The 22,880-nt window shown below is 52.8% G+C and overlaps 2 protein-coding genes across 3 annotated transcripts; one reads left to right on the top strand and one right to left on the bottom strand.

The window, feature by feature from the left end:
• Positions 1–899: 899 nt before the first annotated feature.
• On the top strand, positions 900–16,817 carry arhgef3l (Rho guanine nucleotide exchange factor (GEF) 3, like). 2 transcript variants are annotated; one of them, XM_088623568.1, is made up of 13 exons: positions 907–1,225; positions 2,647–2,704; positions 3,852–3,914; positions 7,921–7,968; positions 8,248–8,355; positions 8,828–8,992; positions 9,653–9,715; positions 11,030–11,126; positions 11,356–11,432; positions 11,617–11,874; positions 12,918–13,088; positions 13,592–13,781; positions 14,915–16,817. In XM_088623568.1, the coding sequence occupies exons 1-13, from the start codon at positions 1,182–1,184 to the stop codon at positions 15,151–15,153; spliced, it is 1,581 nt and encodes a 526-aa protein (XP_088479694.1). In that variant the 5' UTR covers positions 907–1,181; the 3' UTR covers positions 15,154–16,817. The 2 variants fall into 2 exon arrangements, with proteins under 2 accessions (XP_088479695.1, XP_088479694.1); XM_088623569.1 differs by lacking the exon at positions 3,852–3,914 and having other exon boundaries at positions 900–1,225.
• LOC148673901 (properdin-like) lies at positions 16,590–22,524 on the bottom strand. The gene is made up of 10 exons (XM_088623570.1): positions 22,365–22,524; positions 21,480–21,627; positions 21,229–21,395; positions 20,320–20,490; positions 19,878–20,075; positions 19,355–19,528; positions 18,810–19,001; positions 17,942–18,059; positions 17,380–17,525; positions 16,590–17,109 (listed from the first exon to the last, which is right to left on the bottom strand). Exons 1-9 carry the CDS (start codon positions 22,411–22,413, stop codon positions 17,393–17,395), a joined length of 1,350 nt encoding a protein of 449 aa, XP_088479696.1. The 5' UTR covers positions 22,414–22,524; the 3' UTR covers positions 16,590–17,109; positions 17,380–17,392.
• Positions 22,525–22,880: the final 356 nt, after the last annotated feature.

Genomic DNA, 22,880 nt, shown 5'->3' with positions numbered 1-22,880 from the left:
AGATTTTCCATATCAGTAGTGTGTGAGATCTGCCATGTCCCACATTCCAGCCTTGCCTTCTGTCCCCGAGTGTTGGCCTGTGCAGTCCTTTGCCACCTATTAATTCTGGTCTGTGAAGGTGGGGCCAAAAGACTAGATTATTGTAGACCTTTAGGAGGACAGCAGGTCATTGAGCCCATCAGAGCTCGTGTTTTTTCTTTCACACAAAACAGTTCTGGACAGCATAGCTTTGAATGAGCATGTGAGCATGAGAATCGCTGCCTCAACATTAATTGGTAATCGATATGTAGCTGTGAGGCCTCTCTTCGTAGACTCTGGCCTGGGCGTTCAGTAGTGCCAGGGAGTTCTACCTGACTTTCTGCTGTAGCAGAAAATCCTGGCCACTAGTCCTGGACTCGCACTGCTCTGGCAAGGTGCTGGAGGACACATGGTCTGGTGCCACAGCTCTGTTTCTCCAGCAGGTGGGGCTGCTGTCTCCCGGAAGCCCTCTGAAGGGGCTGCTGGCATGAAGTTGCACTGCAGCGCAGTCCTCCCCGTCTGCGTGCAGATCTGTTTGCAAGCTCAATTAACAACCACTCGTTGACCATCTGTTGCTGTGACTTAATGCAGCTGCATCCGTTTCACACTGGATCAATCCTGAAGGATAAAGCGATCCAGGCTGTGCCCGCTGCTGGGGTGGCACCACACCTGGCGTGGTTGGAGTCACGCCACCAGACAACTGCCAGGAGTGACACTCTCCGGCACCGTGGCATCTAATCATTAATTACAAATTATTAATTACAGCACCGAGAGCCCTGCAGGTGGTGGAAACATCTAGGTGAAGCAGTTTGTGTCCCGGCCAGCTCACGCGACACACAGACAGTCGCCTTGTTTTTGTCTTCCGCTCTGAGTCGACGAGAACAGGAAGCCACTTGAGGCTCCTCGCAGCCTGGAGAGCTGCTTGCAGAGGATGTGGTCGGCCCGTGAGAGAGGGAGGGAGGTAGTTAAAGGTGACGAGAAGCCGAGCCGCTGTGTCAGGGTTTGACTTGCTGGCCACCCTCTCCCCGCCGGAGTCCTGAACTGGGAGGCCGAGAGGGGCTGTTTTGGCAACGGTCAGCTTGGGAGGGGTCGCGCTGTTTGCAGCCTTTTGGGAGGCCGGTTGCCATAGCAATGGTGCTCGGGATGCGGTGAGCAAGGGAGAGATGATGGAGAGAGAGGAGAGCGAAGCGGAGTCGCCGTCTTCCTGGTGAGTCTGATCCGTCCCCCGCCGGCTCCGTGGGTCTTTCCCAGCCCTGCTGGCCAAGTCCTTTCAAGAGAACCTGAACAGAATTCGGACTGACTGGCGGCCAGTGACTTCCTGGCCTGTGTGTGTCACACAGAAATCCAAACCAACCCGCAGAATTCAGCCCACAAGTTCTCCTCCTACCATACTGATCTGGGCTACTCTGCAGCTCTGAGCTGGCAGGCGCTGGAGAGATGGGCCAGTGCCTCCTTGCTCCCTGCCAGCTCGGCAGCCACAGGCGCCATTGCTGCCCTGTCCCTTGAGGGAGACGCGCTCCCAGAAGTCTGTCCCGCCACCTTCACACTGAGCTGCGCCGAGAAGGAGGAGACGGAAGACTCATGTTCAAGAGACTAAGACCGGACGTGCTCGGTTTCTTCCTGAGGAGGCTGCTGTGCTTGTCAATGACTCAAGGTGCGGATGCCAGGGGCGCAGACCTCCCCAGAGGGAGTGTATCGGTGTGAATGGGTGAACTGGCACTGAATTCTTCACGGGCATCTTTCATGGCGGATTGGAGGAATTCAGAGCTCACTCCTCTCACTGAGGCTTTGTTGTGAAACTCTGACAGCTGGTGACCACAGGCAGAGTTTAACAGTATAGAAACGTGCATTGGCCCTCGATCAGCCCTGCAAGCTTTAGAATCCACGCCTCTTAGAACTGAGACGATTTGCACAGTGAAAGTGGAACTTCAGAGTCCCTCTCAGATTATCATGAATATGACTGACAGACACAGACCTGCCTGTGAGAGGATCTTTGACAAATGCTGTTTAATACTTAAACAGGACTGTTCTCTGCATTACCCTTCCTTACTCCCTTATTAAATATCATCAGCGATTGTTACTGCTGACAGTCAAGCATCCCTTCTCCTCTCTGAGAAGCATACAGGGTGGTTTGAAACCTTCTAAAAGAGCAGGAAACCCCAAAGGTGGCTGCCACAGCTCCAGGGGGTGTAGACGCCCCGACACTGTAACATTGCATTTCTCTGCATTCAGCATCCATGAGGAGTGAAGCAAACAAAACTATGTCACAATATCTTGAACTACACAAAGTCTTCCCTTGCCAGCATGATTAAAGAGTCTGCAGAGCGCTTTGTATCACAATGTACCAGTTTCCTGTGTTGATAATATCAGCTACAGTGCCGCCACTCTCCTCTTCAAACACGGTGAACTGTGCTGTGTGGTCTTGGCTCTCTGTGTTCTGGCCTTGAGCTGAAACCGTCTCGCTGTGAGACAGTGTGTCTGAGAGAGTGCTGGTGTTGTGCTGCCATTGCAGGAGCACACCCCCGAGCCAGCTCTGAGTCCAGTAAATGTGTGCTGTTGTTGTCCCGGGTGATTCTGCTGCTTTGAGTGTGGAGAGGACTGGAATAACAGGGCTTTTTTCTGCTCTAGGTCTCCAGTTCAAAGGGAAAGGCTGTTCACGTGTGGAACCATTTCTGACATTTCTGGGGTAAGACCTGTTACTGGTGTGATACAGCATTTATTTGCTAACTTGAATGTTAAATCCTAAGCTTGATCTGCCTTAATGAGAAAAACAGATTTTCACATTACTCTACTACTGTGCTAGTGCTGTGTAACTTGATTAGTATGAATGTAGCTGTAAATGTTCTGATCACCAATACAGAAAGAAACCCCAGAGATTCCATTAGGATTAAACTGACAGCCCAGTCACAGGGCTCTAGGCTCTTCTAGTCCCTCTGGACTCTTAATTAGGAATCTTATGTTCTTGAAAACATTTTGTATGAGCTTCTCTTTGACATTTCCTTCTAAGGCACAGATCAGAACTTTAAGAGTCCTCCCACGTTTACTTTTTAAAATGCCCAGTGAAAACAGTTGGGCTTGGGTTGAGCACAAGCATCTTCTGAGCGGTTCCTCAGAAAAGACGGTCAGGCTGGTCCAGGGGAGGGTTGGTGGGTTAAGCTGTCGGCTGCCACATGCAGAGATCTGACATCAGTGGATTGAATGTTGTTCCCCCGGGTCATGACCAGGGTCACCCCCCACCTATAGGAAGAGCTCATAGCCCAGCCAGGCTGTAGCCAAGCACAGGACATGAATGTCCCGCGCGCAGGTATGGGCTGCCCTCAGCCAGTCCCTGAGAGAGGGTCCCAGGAACCCCATGTAGCACCCTGAGAGACGCCAGGACAGGAAGGATGCAGTGGCTCCAGGCCTGCGCAGGGCACTGCGGCCTCATGGGACATGCAGGGCAGTACCCTGCAGTTTCGAGTGGCTGGACAGTAATCAGGTGCTTTTTCCAAACTGGGGATCATTTCCATGAACTTCAGGTGTCTATTGTTCTTGGCTCAGGAATGTCCTGTCAGGCCGTTTCCCAGATGGGCTCAGGGAATTCACTACAGTGACATGGACTGGTAACTAAGTCTCGAACCAGAGACTGACCAGGTCTGCTCTAAGCCCTCAGTTTAATAGGTTCAAAAAGATGATAATCCACTGGGTACAGTACATTCACAGCTTGGAGAGGGTCTTGAATCATCTGTTTACCAGCTGTGATGTCATGAGAGTTTATCTGCTTCGGTATAGGACTCTCTGCCAGCCAAGCCTCTGGAGGAAGGAGGTTTATAGATGTTGTTTTGTATTTGCAGAAGAAACGGAAGCAGGGGACAGTCAGTGAGACAGAGGCTGTCACAAGAGTCCTTGAAGACAAGGTGACGTCTTTCAGCATCTAAGTGGCTGTCCTGCTGTCCCCCTAGCACTTTTTAAACACCCTACCCCAAAGCCCAAACACAGAAACGCAGGAGACACATCTCTGGGTTGAGCACTGTGTAAATCGCAGTAGAATGAGCCAGCAAAGGCATTTTAAAGGGCAAATTCTATCTGGGATTTTCAGCTGTGCTTCTGGAGGATCCCAGTGTCTTCTGTTCTCACTGCATCTGAGCTCTCTGCTTCTTCCTTAACCCTTCATGTGCTTGTAACCCAGCTCTTTCATATAGCACCTTTCATCTCCGAGTGAAAAGGCCAGGTTGAGCGCATGATCTGATTAACTAGCATCACTATAAAGACATGGTGCCGCAAGACTTTGACAAAGCAGAAGGCCTGACCAGTGCACGATAGCCGCCTGGTACCCCACAGGAACATGAGACAGAGTCCCTGCAGTGGACACACACAGGGTCACAGCTCTCCGGTGCTGCAGACACGACAGCGGAATGTGACGGTCGTTTCTTCATGGGACCTGGCGACAGACAAGCTCTGTGCAGCCAGCACTGTTCGAACTCTGGTTTGGCATCAGAGACCTGCTGACATGAAGCTATTAGCCAACACCAAGATCACAATTTCCAGTAGCTGTCCAACACTGTCCAGATAAAACAGAAGATCAGTATCAGACTCAGGCCACTAAGCCATTGTTGCTACAATACAGCAGACCATCAATACTGGGGAATAAGCTGAAGCCAACAGACCCAAAGACAGGTCCAGAAGTTCAGTGGGACTCAGCACCCGAGGGGAAAGCAGGTGGACTGGACTGGTTCATCACCCAGCTTGCTGTCTGTTCACCCCACACTCTCCCGAACTGTAAACAATGTCATTCTGGGATAGTGTCCTAGACCTGCAAGATTCACGGGTTGAAAGTCCTAAGAATGGAAACAGAAATATCCCTGTTAAGGTTGGTGAAGTTGGCAGAGAAAACGGCTGGGAAAAACCCAGCAGTTTGAACTCCTGAGCTGTTAGAATCTCTATTCACTGAGCTCTTTATCTGCACATCTTGTGATTTTATCACGTTCCACAGGTGCTCTGCTCTATTTCCTGTTGTTCAGACTGTGCTGTGGGGAAGCGAACAGGTGTCTTGCAGTGCTCTTAACCCCACTAGGACCTTTCCTCACACTCTGCCATTTCCCTCTCCTCTGGCTCTTGAGTCTGTTTGAAGCAGAGCAGCTCTCTATGCGAGATGCACTTGAACATGCAAACACACCCACGTCTTATCAGCTTCACTTCCGGGCTGCATAGCTGTGGGGCTGTGGGGCACCTCATACACGGCTGACGAGCTGCACTGACGCCTGTGTCACCCTCTTTTCCGTCCTTCTCCCACCTTCTTCCCGGTCCTGTGGGTTTGCAGCTCTGACTGGAACAGGGCTATTGAGCTGCGAGCCCGAGGACACATTTGCCCAGATATCAAAGACCTGCAGCAGGACACATAGCACTATATGAGCTTCAGCTTCCTCCATAAGGAAGGTCTGACGTTTAAGAGCTGTGTGTGTCTTCTGGAAGTTGTGTCTCTGTGAGAGTTGTGCTCTGCTCTGCTCTGCTGCCTCAGCGGAAACAGCAAACCACACTCCCAGCAGAGCAGTCAGGCCCAGCCCGCGGAGATGGCGGAGCTAAATATGGTCTGAAAGATCAGGTGGGCAGCACAGGAAGGCAGCAGAGCGAGGTGGAGGAAGCTTACTGAAATCTCACACAATGCCAACATACTCAGCAGAACCCTGGGTACAGTCCTGCACCCCTGCTCCCCTCGCAGCCCGGGACTGATCTGTAGGCACATTGTGTAATTTAGGGTCTCAAAGTTACTCCCTCCAGCTCTCAATGGAAATATACAAAACAGGGCTTGGCCTGTGTTTAAAGCTATAGCTCTGTCATGGTAGGATTTGACTGAGAATTAGTGTGGCGTCATCACTGACATGACCCCCGGCTCCGAGACACACAGCCCCGTCCCTCACTGCCCCCCCGGCTCCGAGACACACAGCCCCGTCCCTCACTGCCCCCCCGGCTCCGAGACACACAGCCCCGTCCCTCACTGCCCCCCCGGCTCCGAGACACACAGCCCCGTCCCTCACTGCCCCCCCGGCTCCGAGACACACAGCCCCGTCCCTCACTGACCCCCGGCTCCGAGACACACAGCCCCGTCCCTCACTGACCCCCGGCTCCGAGACACACAGCCCCGTCCCTCACTGACCCCCGGCTCCGAGACACACAGCCCCGTCCCTCACTGACCCCCGGCTCCGAGACACACAGCCCCGTCCCTCACTGACCCCCCGGCTCCGAGACACACAGCCCCGTCCCTCACTGACCCCCCGGCTCCGAGACACACAGCCCCGTCCCTCACTGACCCCCCGGCTCCGAGACACACAGCCCCGTCCCTCACTGACCCCCGGCTCCGAGACACACAGCCCCGTCCCTCACTGACCCCCGGCTCCGAGACACACAGCCCCGTCCCTCACTGACCCCCGGCTCCGAGACACACAGCCCCGTCCCTCACTGACCCCCGGCTCCGAGACACACAGCCCCGTCCCTCACTGACCCCCCGGCTCCGAGACACACAGCCCCGTCCCTCACTGACCCCCGGCTCCGAGACACACAGCCCCGTCCCTCACTGACCCCCGGCTCCGAGACACACAGCCCCGTCCCTCACTGCCCCCCCGGCTCTGAGACACACAGCCCTGTCCCTCACTGCCCCCCCGGCTCTGAGACACACAGCCCTGACACGACTCCGTACTCTAAACAGGCAGCACTGGCTTTATACTGTGTTGCAAAACCCCTTTTAAGTTCAGTGTTTCGCCCTGCCCCCTCCCTACACACAAACACACTGTCTTATGCAAAAGGCTGAGCTCTGTGCACAGCAGGATGTGAAATTCAGCTACAGTTATGACAGCTCTGACTCTTTCTGACTCTGAGCAGAATTCACAGGCTCATCTCCCAGCCCTGAAGTACTTAAAATGAACACAAATGTAGAAGAATGCACAGTGTTATGAACAGAGTGGAATAAGGAAAGTTTTTTTGTTTTATCTTGTGCAGTCCAGCAACCTGCATGGTAATACGGATCAGTGAGCAGTGAAAGTGAGCACAGCTGCCAGCAGCTGTATTTGCATTTATGTTGCTCAAGTCTCTCGAACCAAGAGGCTTAAATAAGTGAAGAAAAGAGTTCATACACGGAGCTGGTCAGTCTGGCCCTCTTGGTCGGCCAGAAGCTGTCTGTGATTTGGTGTTCAAGTGCTGAGCTGACCGGATGTGCTGCCTGTAGAAGGGATTTAGTGCCTCCAGGAGCCACAGGCGAAGTCTTGGACTTCAGTGCCTCTGGCTGGCTGACTGCCTTCTCCAGCGGTGCTTTTTGCTTTGTTTTAAATGGACTGTTCTGTCCTCTAAAGCAAAGCACTGCCTAGCCTCCACACAGTCTCCACCTCACCCATCAACACACCAGGGGGGCAGCTCTTCACCGACCCTGGCTGTCAATGACAGGAGGAGCAAGGGGTTCAAATCCTTTCGTCTGGTCTAATTAGAAATGAACACTCGGCCCTCAGCAGCGAGCACTGTGACTTCCACTGCCTCCAGCCCAGCCAGGGGCTCCTGAGAGTCTCAGCAGGTTGAGTTCCCGGCTCAGACCGTGCAGGAGAGCTGCGTCTCCTCCTGGCTGTGAGCGGGTTAGGACACTGAGCTCTGCTGTCTGCACGGCTGGCCTGTGCGTGCTCCTCAGCTCTCCCCAGGGAAAGAAACAGATACAATACAAGTGTATTCTTCAAAAAGAAGAGAAAGTGGCTGTAATTATGAAACCAAAGTAACGTTCTGTGATTTAAACTGTTTTAAGCAACTCTGGAGCTGACGTCAGTCTCTCCCAGTCTGGAGTCCGGTGTTTACTTTGGGAAGAGCCCAGGCGGCAGCTCCAGCTCACAGGGAGTCAAGGTGACAGACTGACGTGGCTGGACACTCATTCTGACTCTTCTTTCCCAGGATGTGGACGATGTTGCTGCTAACGCTGGGCCAGTCAAAGACGGGGAGGTGAGTATCTGTCTGTCCCCCCCTGGGAGACAGCTCCCTAGAGCAGCTTAGAAATCTTTTAGTACAACTTGTAATGTGCACACAAATTAACTTTTGATTCACGATATTGTGTGGAAGCAGTTGAATGTGTCTACAAGAGACAGTTCATTCAAAGGAGAAAAATATTCAGATCATATGAGCTAAAGATCCCATGAAAGGCAGACAGCTGAGGGGAAGATACCCCGTCCTGCAGTGAGAGAGCTGTCTGATCCCGCCTCTTGCTCTCTGTTGGTCTTCCAGGAGCCCAGTAACAAGAGGGTCAAACCTGTGTCCAAGGGGGCTGGTCTGGCCAGCTTCATGGGTCCAGTCAAGTCCACCTCGCTCAAACGCATCGGCCAGTCCATCCAGGTGAGTACGACTCCTGGAGCAGCAGGGGATCTCTCTGCTGAGTCGCAGGAGCCGTTACAGACGAGAGGAGGCTGTTTGGACAATCCAGCCCGTTTTAAGTCGCTCGGTATTTGGGATCTTATCCAGTTATTTCTTTTAGCAAGTCCTATCATTTCGAAACCCATGCTGGCTATCATCTAGGACTTTATTTCCAAACAGGTGCTCCTCTGACAGTTCCAGTTATTGTGTCAATAACCTGACATGTAGTAGACGTCAGACTTATGGCTTGGGATTTTATGAGCGGGCACTCTCCTGTCCCTGGGCACGGCTGCTGTCCAGAGAGCTCCATCGGGTGCCGGGGAGCCGCCAGCCCTGAGCACTACGACACCTCTGCCTCTTCTCCGCTGGTGCTGCCTCTGCGGAGGCCTGTTGTCGACTCGGCCGGACTCTGTTCCTATCAGAGCCGTTACTGTGTCTGTCCTCTCTGCCCCAGCGGTCGATCAGCTTCAAGACGGAGGCCCGACCGCTGCCCCCCGCCCCCCTGCGCCACCGGCAGAAGGCCGCCTCGCTGCCCAGGCGCCGCAACAGCCAGCTGTGGAGCGAGACGGTGGAGAGCATCTCCGAGGAGCTCCCCGCCAAGGAGATCAAACGGCAGGAGGTGCGTCTCTTCCTCGCTCCGCCTGCTCGGCGCCTAAGTTCACAACCCGGGCACAGGAGAGCGGGCTGACAGAACAGACAGGTGATCCGTGTGAATCCCAGGCCGGAGCAGGGACAGGAAGGAGAGCAGGAGAGCAGGCAGACAGGTGATCCATGTGAATCCCAGGCCGGCTCAGGGACAGGAAGGAGAACAGGCACAGTACCACCAGGTGATTTAATTGCACTGGGGTACAAGAGGAGAGACAGCAGAGTAAAAGTGATTCTTAATTTTTCCATGATTTTCAGACACTCCACTCACAGCGTTTTAAAGTTAAAGCAGACTTCCCTGCGTCATCACCAGTGTGCAGCCCCCACTGAGACACCCAGCAGTAGACTCCAGACCACCCTGTGACGAGCAACAGCAGCCTGTCTGCAGTACCCTGTCACCCTGCAGTGCTGCCGAGTCAAGCCTGAGCTCTCCTGATTAGCAGTTTTCTCCTGACTGATCGCAGTTCTGTTTACAGCTTGGTTGTCCTTCCTGTGGTTTCAGAGTTAGCAGTCATTTAAAGAGACCAAGCGAGTGAAATCACTGGGGAAGTTTTACTAAGAAAGTGATGAACAGTCCTCTCTTCCAGACACTTTCTCAGACAAAGAAATGTCCACACTTTTCGATGTTTTGCAGGTAATATTTGAACTGACACAAGGAGAGAAGCAGCTCATTGAAGACCTCAATTTGGCAAAGAAGGTTTGTGAATCTGCTGCAAACTTTCACCTCTGCCTGTCACATCACAAGGCTCTGCCTGCTGTCTGCCACCAGTCTGTGTCGCTGAGGGGCTCCTGAACTACTGGTCAGTTAGTGTAACACAGTGACCTGCCAGCATGGCCAGAGAGGCTGACCTGCAGGGCGAGTGAGAATCTGGACATCAGCCATTGGCCAGTTACGGACTATTACTGTGGAAGACAACATTGCACTGCAGTTTTGGGTTTCTACATCATTCTTAATATTGAAAGATCTTTACAGTTGACACTGCTCTGACAGTACCTTAGACTGCAGGTTGATAGTATGATTCTCAGTGTTCATACTCTGGAGTGTATTAACTAGCTATAACTCCAAGGCTGTGCGAGAAACAATTATAATAGTCTGCTAGTCAATAGACGCTCTACAGCATCCCCAGCTGTGCTGTTCCACTGGAAGACCTCATTCACTCCCGAACCACCAGGATTGCCGAGCTCTTCCACAACAGGGAAACTCACGGGATTAAGCAATAAAGGAGCCACTATCTGAGTGGTTGCCAAAAGGGTCATTAAGAGTCATTTCAGGAAAGAATTCCCAGCTGAATTGAGCTTCCTGACTCCTAATGTGAAGGACATCAGGTGAGCTGGTGTGTGAGAAGGAAGAGTATGTGTCTGCCCGCTGTTAAACACTGTTGCCAACATGTTTATTAAATTTGTTAGGTTCAAAGGTTAGGTGCTTTTGGTATTGGAAATATGGTGGTCTTAGATGTTTGATTTTTTTTATCACCTAATTCCCTGCCAGTGGTTGAAACAGCATGAATTAAGAATGAACCGCGTTGCAGTTTGAGGTCTACAAGGGGCCATTACAGCTGGGCTCTTCAGAGTTTCCTTCTACCTTACACCACAGGCACAGAACATTACACCAAACCACTCCTGCATGTCACCTGTAACTGATTAGCCATATACGTCAGCTCTGGGTTGTTTTGAATGCAGCTCCATGCTGTACTTATTAAGTCTCTTCATAAAGAATAAGAACATGAGAAAGGTTACAGAAGAGAGCAGCCATTCGGCCCAGCTAGCCCAATCGACCCAATTGTTAGTAGATAATCGGTTCAAAGATCTCAGGGTATCAGAAGCCAGGGTATCGGCTTTAACAACATGGCTGGTAAGGCTGTTCCACACTCCCACCACTCTATGTGTCAAATACAAGTACTGCTGCAGTGCGAGAGTGCAATGACTTCTCTACAGCAGATGGACATGCTTCCATCTTGTTCCTGCAGAAAGTTCCAGCCCCCCCGTCTCACAGCTCTTCTGCTCCCCACAGGCGTACTATGAGCCCATGCTCAAGCTGGACATCATGACCGAGAGCGAGCTGGGACAGATCTTCGGGACGCTGGACTCCCTCATCCCTCTGCACGAAGGTATGGAGCTGTTCAGCTGCAGGGGTGCTGTGCCTCAGCCCCGGAGGGCCTATAGTTTCACAAACAGCTTGTGCTCGCTGGTGACTACCTCTGAAGCATCAGAATTTGCTTCACCTGTGTATCTTAACAACTGAAAGCTGAAACGTGGTCTAGCCCAGATACACGACCGCGCTGAAGGGCTGTGTTTGCTGGCACCAGTAATGGGGTCTTCTCACCACTTCACCTGCAGATCTGCTGAACCAGTTAGAGAACCTGCGAGGGACAAAGAATTGTGTTGCGGAAGTGGGACCCACTCTGATGAACTGGGTGAGCAGATAAAAGGGAGACTATTTCCTTTCTGCACCACACACACACACACACACACACACACACACACACACACACACACAGAAGAGAACAACCCACACAGACACAGAACAGCACACACACAGACTGAACCTGCATGTGTTCACAGTACTTGTGTCTGACCGGGCCGCCCCTCTCGCCGCAGTTCCCCTGCCTCGAGGCCTACATCACCTACTGCTGCAACCAGGTGGCGGCCAAGGCCCTGCTGGACCACAAGAAGCAGGACAGGAAGGTGGACGAGTTCCTGCGCCTGTGTCAGGAGTCCTCCTTCAGCCGCCGGCTGGACCTCTGGAACTTCCTGGACCTGCCCCGCAGCCGGCTGGTCAAGTACCCCCTGCTGCTGCGGGAGATCCTCAAGAGCACGGCCCCCGACCACCCGGACCACCAGCACCTGCAGGAGGCTGTGAGTCCCGCTGAGGCACACGCACATGCAAACACACACACGTGCAAAGACATGTACACACACACACAGGCACATGTGCACGCATGCAGACACACGCGCACACATGTACACACGCACACACACACGCGTGCGCGCACACATGCATACATACACATGCACATACGCACGCACACGGACACACACACATGCACATGTACACGCACACACATGCACATGTGCACACATGCACACACGTACACCTGCACACACAAACTCAGTCCGGAGCCCCCGTGATGCACTGACATGGTTGTGGGTACTGCAGAGGCCTGGGCGACCTCACTGTTTCAGGGGCTCAGGTGCAGAGCGGCAGTGCAGCAGGACCTTTCAAAAGCACACAAAGGTTTATCTGCTACATCTTCCTTTTAACTGGTGTGAGGATGAAGGTTTTGTATTCTGACATTCTATTCCATATCTCGTTTGGTCTGAGATTATTTGTGATTTCATTCTGTTTGTGGCACATCCTGTCCCTGTGTGTGATCAGAGCAAGCAGCTGAAGCTGGTTTCTCTTGTGGCTCTGTAGGGGGTGTCTGTGGAGGAATGGGGTCTCCAGGGCTGTGTTTTAGCTGCCGGGCTGAATGAGTCTCTCCTCTCCTCTCCTCTCTCCATTCTTCTCTCTCTCTGTTCAGTTCAGTTCAAGGTGCTCTATTGGCTTGACCAATGACTAAAATCAGTGTTGCCAAAGCAAAACAAATCCGATTAACATCAAAATTGTTCTCTCTCCATTTGCTCTCTCCCCTCTCATGTCTCTCTCCTGTCTCCTCTCTTCCCTCACTCCTCTCCCTATGCTCCCTTCTCTGTCTGCTGTCTTCTCTCCCATCTCTTCTCTCTCCTCTCTCCTCTGTCTCCCCTCTCTCCCCTCTCTGTCTGCTGTCTCCTCTCCTCTCCCCTTTGTCTCTCCTCTCCCTACGTTCCACTCTGTCTCTCCTCTCCTCTGTCTCCTCTCTCGTCTCCCCTCGCTCCCCTCTCTGTCTGCTGTCTCCTCCCTCCGCTATCTCCTGTCTCAGATGGAGCTCATCCAGCGTGTGGTGTCTCAGGTGAACAGTAAGACTGGAGAGGCCGAATGTCAGTTCTACCGCCGGGGCCTCTACTACCTGGAGGACACGCAGCGCGTTCCCGAGATCCAGCTGTCCCGCTACCTCTACTGCCACGGGGACCTCAAGAGCAACAAGGGCCAGGTCAGAACCTGACCCACTGGGTCTGTCAGAACCTGTCACACACCAGGCTTCTCAAAACCTGACACTTAACACACTGGCCACCTTAGAACCTGGTGAAGTGGGTTTCTGGGCTTCAGTAGTGGACAGGCTCAGAAGGACCACTGTGGGTTAATGCAGCGGTGTGAGAGGCTGCTCCTAGAAACACAGAGAACATCCAACAGGAAAAACCACCACACTTGGTGAGCTTGGGGGAGGGCTCCCACACGCGCTGCTGGGGCCGCTGTCCTCAGCGAACTCGGCTTCTGCAGAGCTCTTCCTGAGCTGGTGGGCTTTGTTTTTGCCTCCCATGGTCTTTATTGTCACTGCTGTAGCTCCCTATGACACGCAGGGCTGAGGCTCTTGTCTCGTCCCAGTGTGCCTCTCCTCCTCTCCTCCTCTCCTCCTTCCTCCTCCTCAGCCTCTGGCCCCTGCAGTGGGTGGGGGGCTGAGAGTGGGGTGTGTCGTGACGCCTGTCTGTCCCACAGAAGCTCCACGTCTTCCTGTTCGAGCTGGTGCTGGTGGTGACCCGGCCCGTCTCCCACAGCGACGTGCTGCAGTTCCAGGTGTACCGGCAGCCCATCCCCGTCGGAGACCTGGTGCTGGAGGACCTGCCCGACGGCGAGGCCGGAGTGGGCGGCTCGTTCCGCGGGGCATTCGCCTCTGGCAACGAGAGAGGTAGAGCGGCAGGGCCGGGCCTCTCGAACCCTGAGCTTCTCCGTCCTCATTGCAGCGCCCACCGGAAACTCGGGACTTCGCAGCCGCACTTACCCCGGCTCTCCGATGCGTCTGCGAGAGACTCTGGGGGCGTCTGTGGAGGAATGGGGTCTCCAGGGCTATGTTGCAGCTGCTGGGCTGAATGAGTCTCTCCTCTCCTCTCTCACCAATGACTAAAATCAGTGTTGCCAAAGCAAAACAAATACCATTAATATACAATCTACAGACATTTGACATTATAGATACAGACTCAATTTCACAATCATTGAAAGACAGGCTTACAGTTCCTGCGACAGGAGATCACACACTGGGCGGCCAGTTCAACTGAGTTTTCTCCCCCCCTCTCCCAGTAGGATTGGGACCTATTCTGCACATTCTGGCAGATGTGGGAATTCTGGGATTAGCAGTGTAAAGTTGGGGAAGAATGTTTCTCTAATCCCAGGGTAGTTGTCGCAGTGCAGTAGGAAGTGCACCTGTCTCCCCGCTGGCAGTGGGAGCACAGCCTGTCCTGTGTCGCCCAGTTTCTATGCCCTTCTTCTCTGTCTCTCCTTTATTCTCTCTCCCCTCTTGTCTCTCTTTCCAGCTTCCTCTCGCCTCTCGCTCTCCCCTCACATGGCTGTGGAGAATTGGGGTAGCGCAGGGCTGTGGAGAATCGGGGTAGCGCAGGGCTGTGGAGAATCGGGGTAGCGCAGGGCTGTGGAGAATCGAGGTAGCGCAGGGCTGTGGAGAATTGGGGTAGCTCAGGGCTGTGTTGCACTGTGTTTGAAGTCAGGTTTCACATTTCCATATTTTCAGTGATGTTTGCTCTAAGCTTAGATAGTTGGTAAAGTGGAAAAGTCTTTTTATTAAAGAAAACCGAGGTATCTGGGTGGAAGCTTTTCTTCTTCTGCTCTAAACGACAGACAGGACGATTACTGCCCAGGCCGTCCTGGGCTGTGGTTTTGCCAAAGGGAAATCTGACACATTTTGCTGAACTAGAGAGAAATAGCAAAAGCACAATTCTAAACCATGTTGCGTGATTCTGAAAATGTCCTGGACCGGAGAGCCCAGCGGCTGCACGGCTGTGATGCTGCCTGTCTCTGTTTCTCTTTCAGCCAAGAACTTCTTCCGCGTCAGCTCCAAGGGCAGATCGAAGGGCCAAGCGCACAGCCTGCAGGCCAACGACTCCTTCAACAAGCAGCAGTGGGTGTCCTGCATCCGCCAAGCCATCGTGTCCTTCCGAGACCAGCAGGACTCCGGCCCGGCGCCAGACAGCTCGCTGGAGGACATCGCTGACCTCAGCTTAGACTGCGATGACAAGGGGGGCGGGGACGTGGAGATGACGGACACGTAGAAGCAGCCAATCCCCAGGAGACTTCCTCGGCCCTGCAGCTCGCCTGGCGGGTGACGGGACTCCCATGGGCGTCTGCTGGGATTTATCACCAGGATCACTGGGAATTTCACCAGGAAATCTCCAGGACTCATCTCTGGAGAGCCACGGACAGCACATGATATTCTGGGCTTAAAAACTTGCAAAAAAAAAAACAATGAAGTAGAAACAGAGTTTTTTAAAAATAAAAAACTGCAGACCTGCATTCTCCTGGGTCTTTCTGCTTCAGTTGTCCCATGAGCAGGGCAAGAAAACTGGACCTCCTTCTAAAATGCAGTGGGCTTCTTATGGTACGTCTGGAGCACAGGGATACCCGTGTTGATGGGATTTCAATACTCCTAAACCAGCTGTGTGCCATTAACACAAACAGGTGGAGCTCACTAAACTAAAAAAGGCCAATTTAGCTTTTCTCTGTGTTTAGCCTGGGCTGGATCCAGCTGTGATGGGAATCTGATCTCTTCCTTGCATTGCTCTCCCAGGAGTTTCAGAAAGATGCATTTTTTTACAGTGTGGTGTGAACTAATCAGGTTCAGGAGAAAGAGTACTACCTCATTCCACCACCTAGACTGGTCAGAGAGAAAGGGGAACAATCACATCTTTATAATGATCTAGTAGCTATTAAAATGAAATTTTAAGGATTTCAGAATGAATGGCTTAGTTGTTTCATAGCTTTTGTCCCAGGTACTGTCCAGGTGTATCCTGCCTTGTGCTCTGTGCTTCCTGGAATAGGCTCTGGGCCACTGTGACTCTGAACTGGACAAGCGGTTATTGCTGAAATAATTGCTCTGTGCGTGGCAGTGTGGTCAACTCCTGCTGACAGGGCAGTGATGATGGGCCATCAGGTGCACGAGACCTGTGCTCTTTGATATGCTCCCAGAATTCACAAAAACCAGCTCATTCATTTTTCCAACACCAGCGGTGCAGCACAGGAGTGCCTTCAGACTCTACACAAGCTAACTGGTCTGCCAATGGCTTCCACCTCTATTCTCTATGGGGCAGTGAGTCCAGCGGGACTGAGCTCCCTATTCTGGGACTGAGCTCCGGATCCGCGGTCCAGCGCCCCATGCCTGGACTGAGCTCCCAGTCTGCAGCCCTGTGTCACGCATGTGGACTTGCTTGTAAATGCTTGAAACTCTCTTATCAGAATTAACTGTCAAACACAAAAACATGAAAAAACTTATGAACATCGCACCCCCCCACTGATCTGTTTAGCTTGAAAGTCCTTCCTGACCTGCAGCCAGGTCAAGGGGTCTGCTGTTGCAGTAAGCTGACCTGCTGACCTCCGTCCTGCTAAATATCTCATGAATGTATTTTACTGTCTGCAGGTCTGCTACAGTGGTGCAAATCAAGGTGAAACTGTCTGTAAAGCCAGTGTAACACCAATGAGCTCTCCCAAGAACTTGTGTTAACTTGCTTTTATTGATGTTTCCAACACATTTCATCACATACATCTGCTATGTACTGTTGCTTTTGTATATTTTATTTACAGATATTTTGACAACCAGACTCTTCCCTCTCTCCACAGCAGACCTCCTGCATGAAAACTGAAATTTGTGTGGATGTGCCTGTAAGCAAATTGAATGTTAATTTAGCACTAGGTGTTCATTAAATTCATGGTGAAAGATGAATTGGTCTCTGTTGGCGTCTTTGCCCACAGCCCCTGGTGAGACGTGTCTTGAGCCACTGGCCATAAGAGGGCCTGTGTGGGTGTGAAATCACTTTTGCTCTCTTTCCAATTAACAAAACTATTTCCTTGATGCAGGCAAGGAAAGACATGTGTACATTCCGTCAATCTACAGGCGCTCCGTTTGAAGATCTTAATATTTCCAGACATGTCTGATATATTGAAGGAGAATATGCAGTAAGAAATCCAAGTCTTCCAGAGGTTGAGAGAATCCTCCATAGGCCGAGAGAACATTTCTAGAATGAAATGAAGAAAAAAACATCCAGTCAAATCATTGCGTAATCTGCCTGTGGAGAAGAATACCGCCCCCTAGTGTTACATGGTGACAGGCAGCACTCAAGGAGCAAGAAATGAGACAGACCCAAACTGGCCATGCTCAAGGCACTGTGAGGGAGCCCCCCACTGGCCAGGCAGAAGTACTGCAAACCAGGAGCGTAGCAGCAGCTTCATGAGGAGAACACGGAGAATGTCACACTACCGGCCCGAGGCGGGGGGTGGAGGTGTACCTCGGGGTCACTGCTACACGCAATCTGGAACGTTATAACAGGGCTCCTTCTGCTCCACCTTCACCGTCTGATCACCCAGTTTTTCACAGCGAATCCGAGGGGTTCCCCAGAAAAAGGCCTCTTCCTTCTTTAACCCCACTTCCTTCCTGCGTGAGGTAGAGAATGAGACAGTGGAGACATGGAGAGAGCTGACACCCTGTGTTACTTACTGTAGCTGCCCCTACTTTCCCAGATTACTCATCTGTTGCAGTTAATTGGTGTCGGTTGTTGAGCTTTGGGAATCCTGTAATGAATAAGTATTGAATTCAAATGGAACTCAAATTCCAGTTTTATTTATTCAAGTTTTATCAATCATGTTGTGTTAATTGTATCACTGGCATTCATTGACCCTGGTGGCGATACTGCAGGCCCTAACAACTGGCAGTGCTGCCTGTGCAGGATGAGAACACTGAGCACTGAGGGGCTCTCGGGGGAGGAGGGGCAGTGGGGTACAGGACACACACACACACACACACACACACACACACACACACACACACACACACACACACGTCCTGCTCACGGGTAGCTGGAGTAGTCCGGCTGGCACTTGCGGGTCCGAGTTTTCTGGCTGCCTGCTCCGCAGCTGGGCTCACACAGGCCCCACTCGCTCCACTCCGACCAGCTGTGCGCACCTCTCACTGAAACACACCGCCACAGCCGGCCTCATGCTCTGTGCTTCTCAGGAGGTATCTGCATTTTAAACTCACGTGTGGTTTAAGAATTGAATACATTTTCCAAAAACACAGAAAGCAGATGTGCTCACAGACACACACAGAAACAAAAACAGAGTCACACAGGCAGAGAGAGAAGCAAACTTCAGCTAACTGACGTCTCCCTGTAACAAACCGCACAAACAATGAAACACCCTTTTCCTTAGTGCTTCATTTGTGCTGTTGAAAATAGTTTGTGTTACAGAGGGACAGAGCGCCTTCTTTTTTCAAGGGTGTGACGTCTCTCAGCCCCCCAGAGACGGCGCAGGAGATATATCGATAGAGATAAAGATAGGCACAAACTGACAAAAACCAGCACAAACAAACGAGACTGGTTCGGTTGTCCTGGGCTGTTGTAGGAGGGCTGATGTCATACCCCAAACAATAAGGTGCTGTATCTCAGGAACTAGCCATTACAAACGGACCCAAACGAATGTGAGACCTATTAGGTTCTCCTGCACTATTGTAGGGAGGCTGAATGACATCACCCTCTCCCCCCCAAAAGGTGCTATATCTCAGCATATATCTCCTTTTGCAGCACAAATTCTACTTTTAATGGCACAAACGCAGCTCTAACGAATACGGGGGGTTTCATTGTGCTGTTTGTAGAGGGACCAGCTTCACAAAGCTGGGGCTTCTGCTCACAGATGGACAGGAAGGAAAGAAGACAATGCTTACAGAAGCAGTTTCTAACATCAAAGCAGTTTCGTGTCTCGATGAAGTCCCCGGGGCAGGCCTGTCCACCAAAGTCAGTCCACAGGCAGGTCCGGGTCCGTTTCTGAATCCCAGGAGTGGTCTTACAATTGATGCTTGGACGCCCAAAGCGGGTGCAATTGTCCCAGGGGTCCCACTCTGACCAAAAGCCATCCACTGGAGTGGTATGGAGCAGGGAGTGAGGGAAACAAGAGATGAGCAGAGAGGGGGAGACAGACAGATTAACACAGAGGGAGAGGAAGACAGTCAGATTAACAGAGAGGGACAGGCAGACAGTCAGATTAACAGAGAGGGACAGGCAGACAGTCAGATTAACAGAGAGGGAGGGACAGACGGTTCAACAGAGAGGGACAGGCAGACAGACAGTTTAACAGAGAGGGAGGGACAGACAGATTAACAGAGGGGGACAGGCAGACAGACAGATTAACAGAGAGAGAGGGACAGACAGATTAACAGAAAGGAAGGGACAGGCGTGGTGACTGTACAGGTGGTTTGCTGTGCCTGCTCACCTGGGCAGTGTGTCCTGGTGTTGCACAGGGACTGGATGGTGTCACTGCCCTCACAGGGTCGGCCCTGGTGCCTGGGGGCAGGACTGTCACACTGCCGGCTCATCCGCATCAGTCCCAGGCCACAGGTTACAGAACAGGGGCCAGGGGGGCTCCAGGCACCCCAGCCCCCGTCCACTGCGGAGAGGAGAGAGGGTCAGCAGCATCTGCACAGACTCCTGCCAGCCTGACTGAAGAGACATGTGGGCTTTCTTTCACAATCAGGAAGGCCTGCACAGCACAGTGGAGGAGCTATAGATGAGGTAGAGGCTCTTACTGCAGGCTTGGTGCTGGGAACAACCCTCCCGCCTCAGGCTGCTCAACTGAGACTCACCAAACCCCTGCTGACGGCCCCCGACTAGAGAGGTACACTGTCATCTCTGACAGGAATCGCACGTCTTCTTCAGCAGTGCTTTCCCAAGGGGCGCGTGACCTAGTCCTAGTGTGTCGCCTGTGTGTCCGAGCCCCTGCGGACCCTACTGCTCACCGGGGCAAAACGGCAGGCTGGTGCACTGCTGCTCGTCCACCGCCTGGCCCTCGCAGAGGTGCCCTGGGGGGTCCTGGGAGGGGGGCGGCTGGGTGCAGGTTCGAACACGCTTGCGCAGTGGGAAGCTTCCAGAGCCCTCGACATGGCAGTTGCTGGAACAGCCTGACCAGGAGCCCCAGGCAGACCATCCTCCATGAACTGGGACAGACAGAGACACAGAGACAGGAGCCAATCAGACCTTTCAGAGAGCCAGCAGCACGGCCCAGACGGACAGAAGGTTCTTGCATGCAGGGGAGGATGTATTGCAGATGCTCTGGCTGAACGAATGGAGCCCACAAGCACTGTTCTGGTAGAGGGCCACTGCAGAGCGCAAACTGGAAATCTTGGCTCGCTGAGCCCTGACCCAAGACAGAAAGCCAGGGGCTGGAGGAGGGGGACGTACCTGGACAAACTACCTGGGTAAAGCAAGCAGCAGTTTCGTCGTCCGGGCCGACGCATCTGCCCCCGCACGCAGGGGGCGGCGAAGAGCAGCTCCTCTGTCTCTTCTTCACCCCGTTCTCGCACGTCACCGAGCACGGCTGCCATGGGGCCCATTCGGCCCAGCCCCCGGCCTCTGGGGGGACACGGGAGTCAGGGCTGCAGGCGAGCACTGCCTGTCGGAGGAGTGCTGGAGGTCTCCCACACCCCGCGCGACGCCGGTGACGGTGAGGCTGGGCTGACCATCACGGGTCACGGGCAGCGGGGCAGCGGGGCTCTTTCACGCGGCACCTGCAAGGCCAGGACGTCCCAGGCAGGAACTCACGGTGGAGCTGAAGGCCTCCAGGCGCCCTCTCTCACTCCTCCAGCCTCTTTTACATTGAATCTACAAATGTCAACTAACTATTGTCCACCAAATAATTGACATTTTGTACTAAAATCATTGCTCCCCTGAGAAATTTTTGGAAGCCAACAAATTTCTATAACTCTCCTACAAAAGAAGGAAGATAATATTCAACAGCATTCATAGCCAAGGCCCTCTGGCCTAACGCAAGCGCTGGTGTTGTGCTCAGTCACAGTCACTGTCACTGTTATACCGCCAAGCTTACCCAGAGTCAGAAGGGCAATCTGGCTGTCACACACTCACACACACATCCAGTCAAACACACAATAATACAAACTATCACATACTGTGCATATACACATGCAAACACAAGATCACACACACACACAGATGTTTTGGCCACTTTAGTCTCTTCCTGCACACAGGACAGATGGCGATGAAGGACCTGAGCCTGTAGATCAAGGAGAGAGTCAGAGAATTCAGCAGCATCGTGTTGAGACACATCCAGTCACTCGGCAGCCGGGCGGGTACCTGGGCAGCAGGCCTGCTCCTCACAGGGCGCTGTCTGCAGGGTCCCCTGCGCCTCCGGGTCCGGGCACTCCCCCACGCCGTCGCAGCGCCGGCGCCGCTGCCGCACCCCCTCGAGGCAGCTCACGCTGCACTTGGACCAGGGGCTCCAGGGGCTCCAGGCTGCTGGGCTGCAGGAGGGCGGAAGGGGAGCCAGTCAGAGCCGCCCAGAGCGCAGGGCCTCCTCTTTACGTTTAGACCAGAGAGGGGCTCACCGGCAGGACCTGCACTTCCCGTCGCCCCGGTCGAAGCCGTAGAGCGGGTTGAGGCAGCAGTCGTCCTGATCCACACCGTCCCCCAGGAGGCCAGAGCAGCTGCCCGTCTCCTGACTGAACGTGCTGTAACACGCAACCTGCGTGGCTTCTGAAACACACAGGCCAGCTCCTCCTCAGACACTGAGCACGGGCCCAGACAGCCGTCAGACACTGAACACAGGCCCAGACAGCCGTCAGACACTGAACACAGGCCCAGACAGCTGTCAGACACTAAACACAGGCCCAGACAGCTGTCAGTCAACTAAGGACAAATTTGCTTTTACATTAATGACCTTGAGACACATTTATATGCCACAGCATTTAGTGGAGTGATCTGAAGAATTCACCTCGCTCAAGGGTTCAGCACCAGTTTCCCAGCTGGGATTCGAACCCAAGACCCTACAGTCCGGAGTTCTCCCGTTACTGCAGCAGCTGCTATTGTTTCAGTAACATTGACAGCACTATCACAGGCCCTGTGTCCCTGTGTCAGAAGAAAGAATCCTTGTATGTCTCCTGTCTGTCCAGGAGCACAAGCAATGCTGCACAACTCCTAACACCAACAATATTAATTTTCACAATTCTGCATACATACTTGCAATTAATGTAAAAAAATGTCCTTATTTGAGCCATAAATATTTTAACAGAGGAAATAAAAACTATCTACTCAAAGCTTGTGCTATTGACCTGAGGAATCCAGGCCAAGCTGAAAGAGGAGAAGACCTGTGGGACCAGCAGAGCAAGGTGGGGCACTGTGTGTCAAGGAGCAAGACAGACAGTTCAGATTGAAATGTCCAACCTGACCCAGGGAGTTAAGAGAAAACTACACGACAGAGCTATGTTACGAACCTGAGTGTTGAACTGCAAGCAGGACACCGCACACCAAGAGCAACAACATCTTCAGCTCCGGTTCTTCTGTGTCCAGGAGGAGCTGCTGGATGCTTCTCTGGGAGCAGCGCTGAACGGTCTCTGTCCTTCCCTGCTGACACACCTCCCTTTCTGAGTCTCAGCCCGCACGCTTTATACTGACCTGTATGTTCCTGCCCCCCACCCCTCCCTGGGCCCCACGGAGCATGGACTTTCTGTGGAATTTCCCCATAAAAAAAACAACAAATTGCCTGGAATTCTGGATAAATATGTCTGTTCCCGTAAGCACTACAGGGAGGTCAAACACTGTGTTCCTCCCAAGTCAGAAGCCCTTTGAATGATCCCATGTCCCCCTCCTCCTTCCCCCGAATCTGACTGAAGCTCCAGGGGGAGCTGGCGCCGGGCAGCTCGGAGCCGACTGACCTGCAGGTCTTATCCAGCTGCATCTGCACCTTCAAGATGGGCCAGGTAGCCTCCTCAGACCTGAGACCTCCTCTG

Source organism: Lepisosteus platostomus, chromosome 3 (genome assembly GCF_059453375.1).
Source record: "Lepisosteus platostomus isolate fLepPlt1 chromosome 3, fLepPlt1.hap1, whole genome shotgun sequence".
Lineage (NCBI taxonomy): Eukaryota > Metazoa > Chordata > Actinopteri > Semionotiformes > Lepisosteidae > Lepisosteus > Lepisosteus platostomus.
The sequence above is the reverse complement of the archived record's forward strand: the minus strand, read 5'-3'. Positions and strand labels throughout refer to the sequence as shown.

What these genes read in the sequence shown, in the direction of transcription:
- LOC148673901 (XM_088623570.1), bottom strand. Translation starts at nt 22,413, where the DNA reads ATGTTGTTGCTCTTGGTGTGCGGTGTCCTGCTTGCAGTTCAACACTCA. An exon ending in GCTTGCAGTTCAACACTCAG is followed by an intron (nt 21,628 to 22,364) that starts GTTCGTAACATA and finishes TGTGTGTTTCAG; the next exon opens with AAGCCACGCAGGTTGCGTGT. An exon ending in TACCCAGGTAGTTTGTCCAG is followed by an intron (nt 20,076 to 20,319) that starts GTACGTCCCCCT and finishes TGTCTGTCCCAG; the next exon opens with TTCATGGAGGATGGTCTGCC.
- arhgef3l (XM_088623568.1), top strand. Translation starts at nt 1,182, where the DNA reads ATGATGGAGAGAGAGGAGAGCGAAGCGGAGTCGCCGTCTTCCTG. An exon ending in CAAGAGTCCTTGAAGACAAG is followed by an intron (nt 3,915 to 7,920) that starts GTGACGTCTTTC and finishes CTTCTTTCCCAG; the next exon opens with GATGTGGACGATGTTGCTGC. An exon ending in GGCCAGTCAAAGACGGGGAG is followed by an intron (nt 7,969 to 8,247) that starts GTGAGTATCTGT and finishes TTGGTCTTCCAG; the next exon opens with GAGCCCAGTAACAAGAGGGT.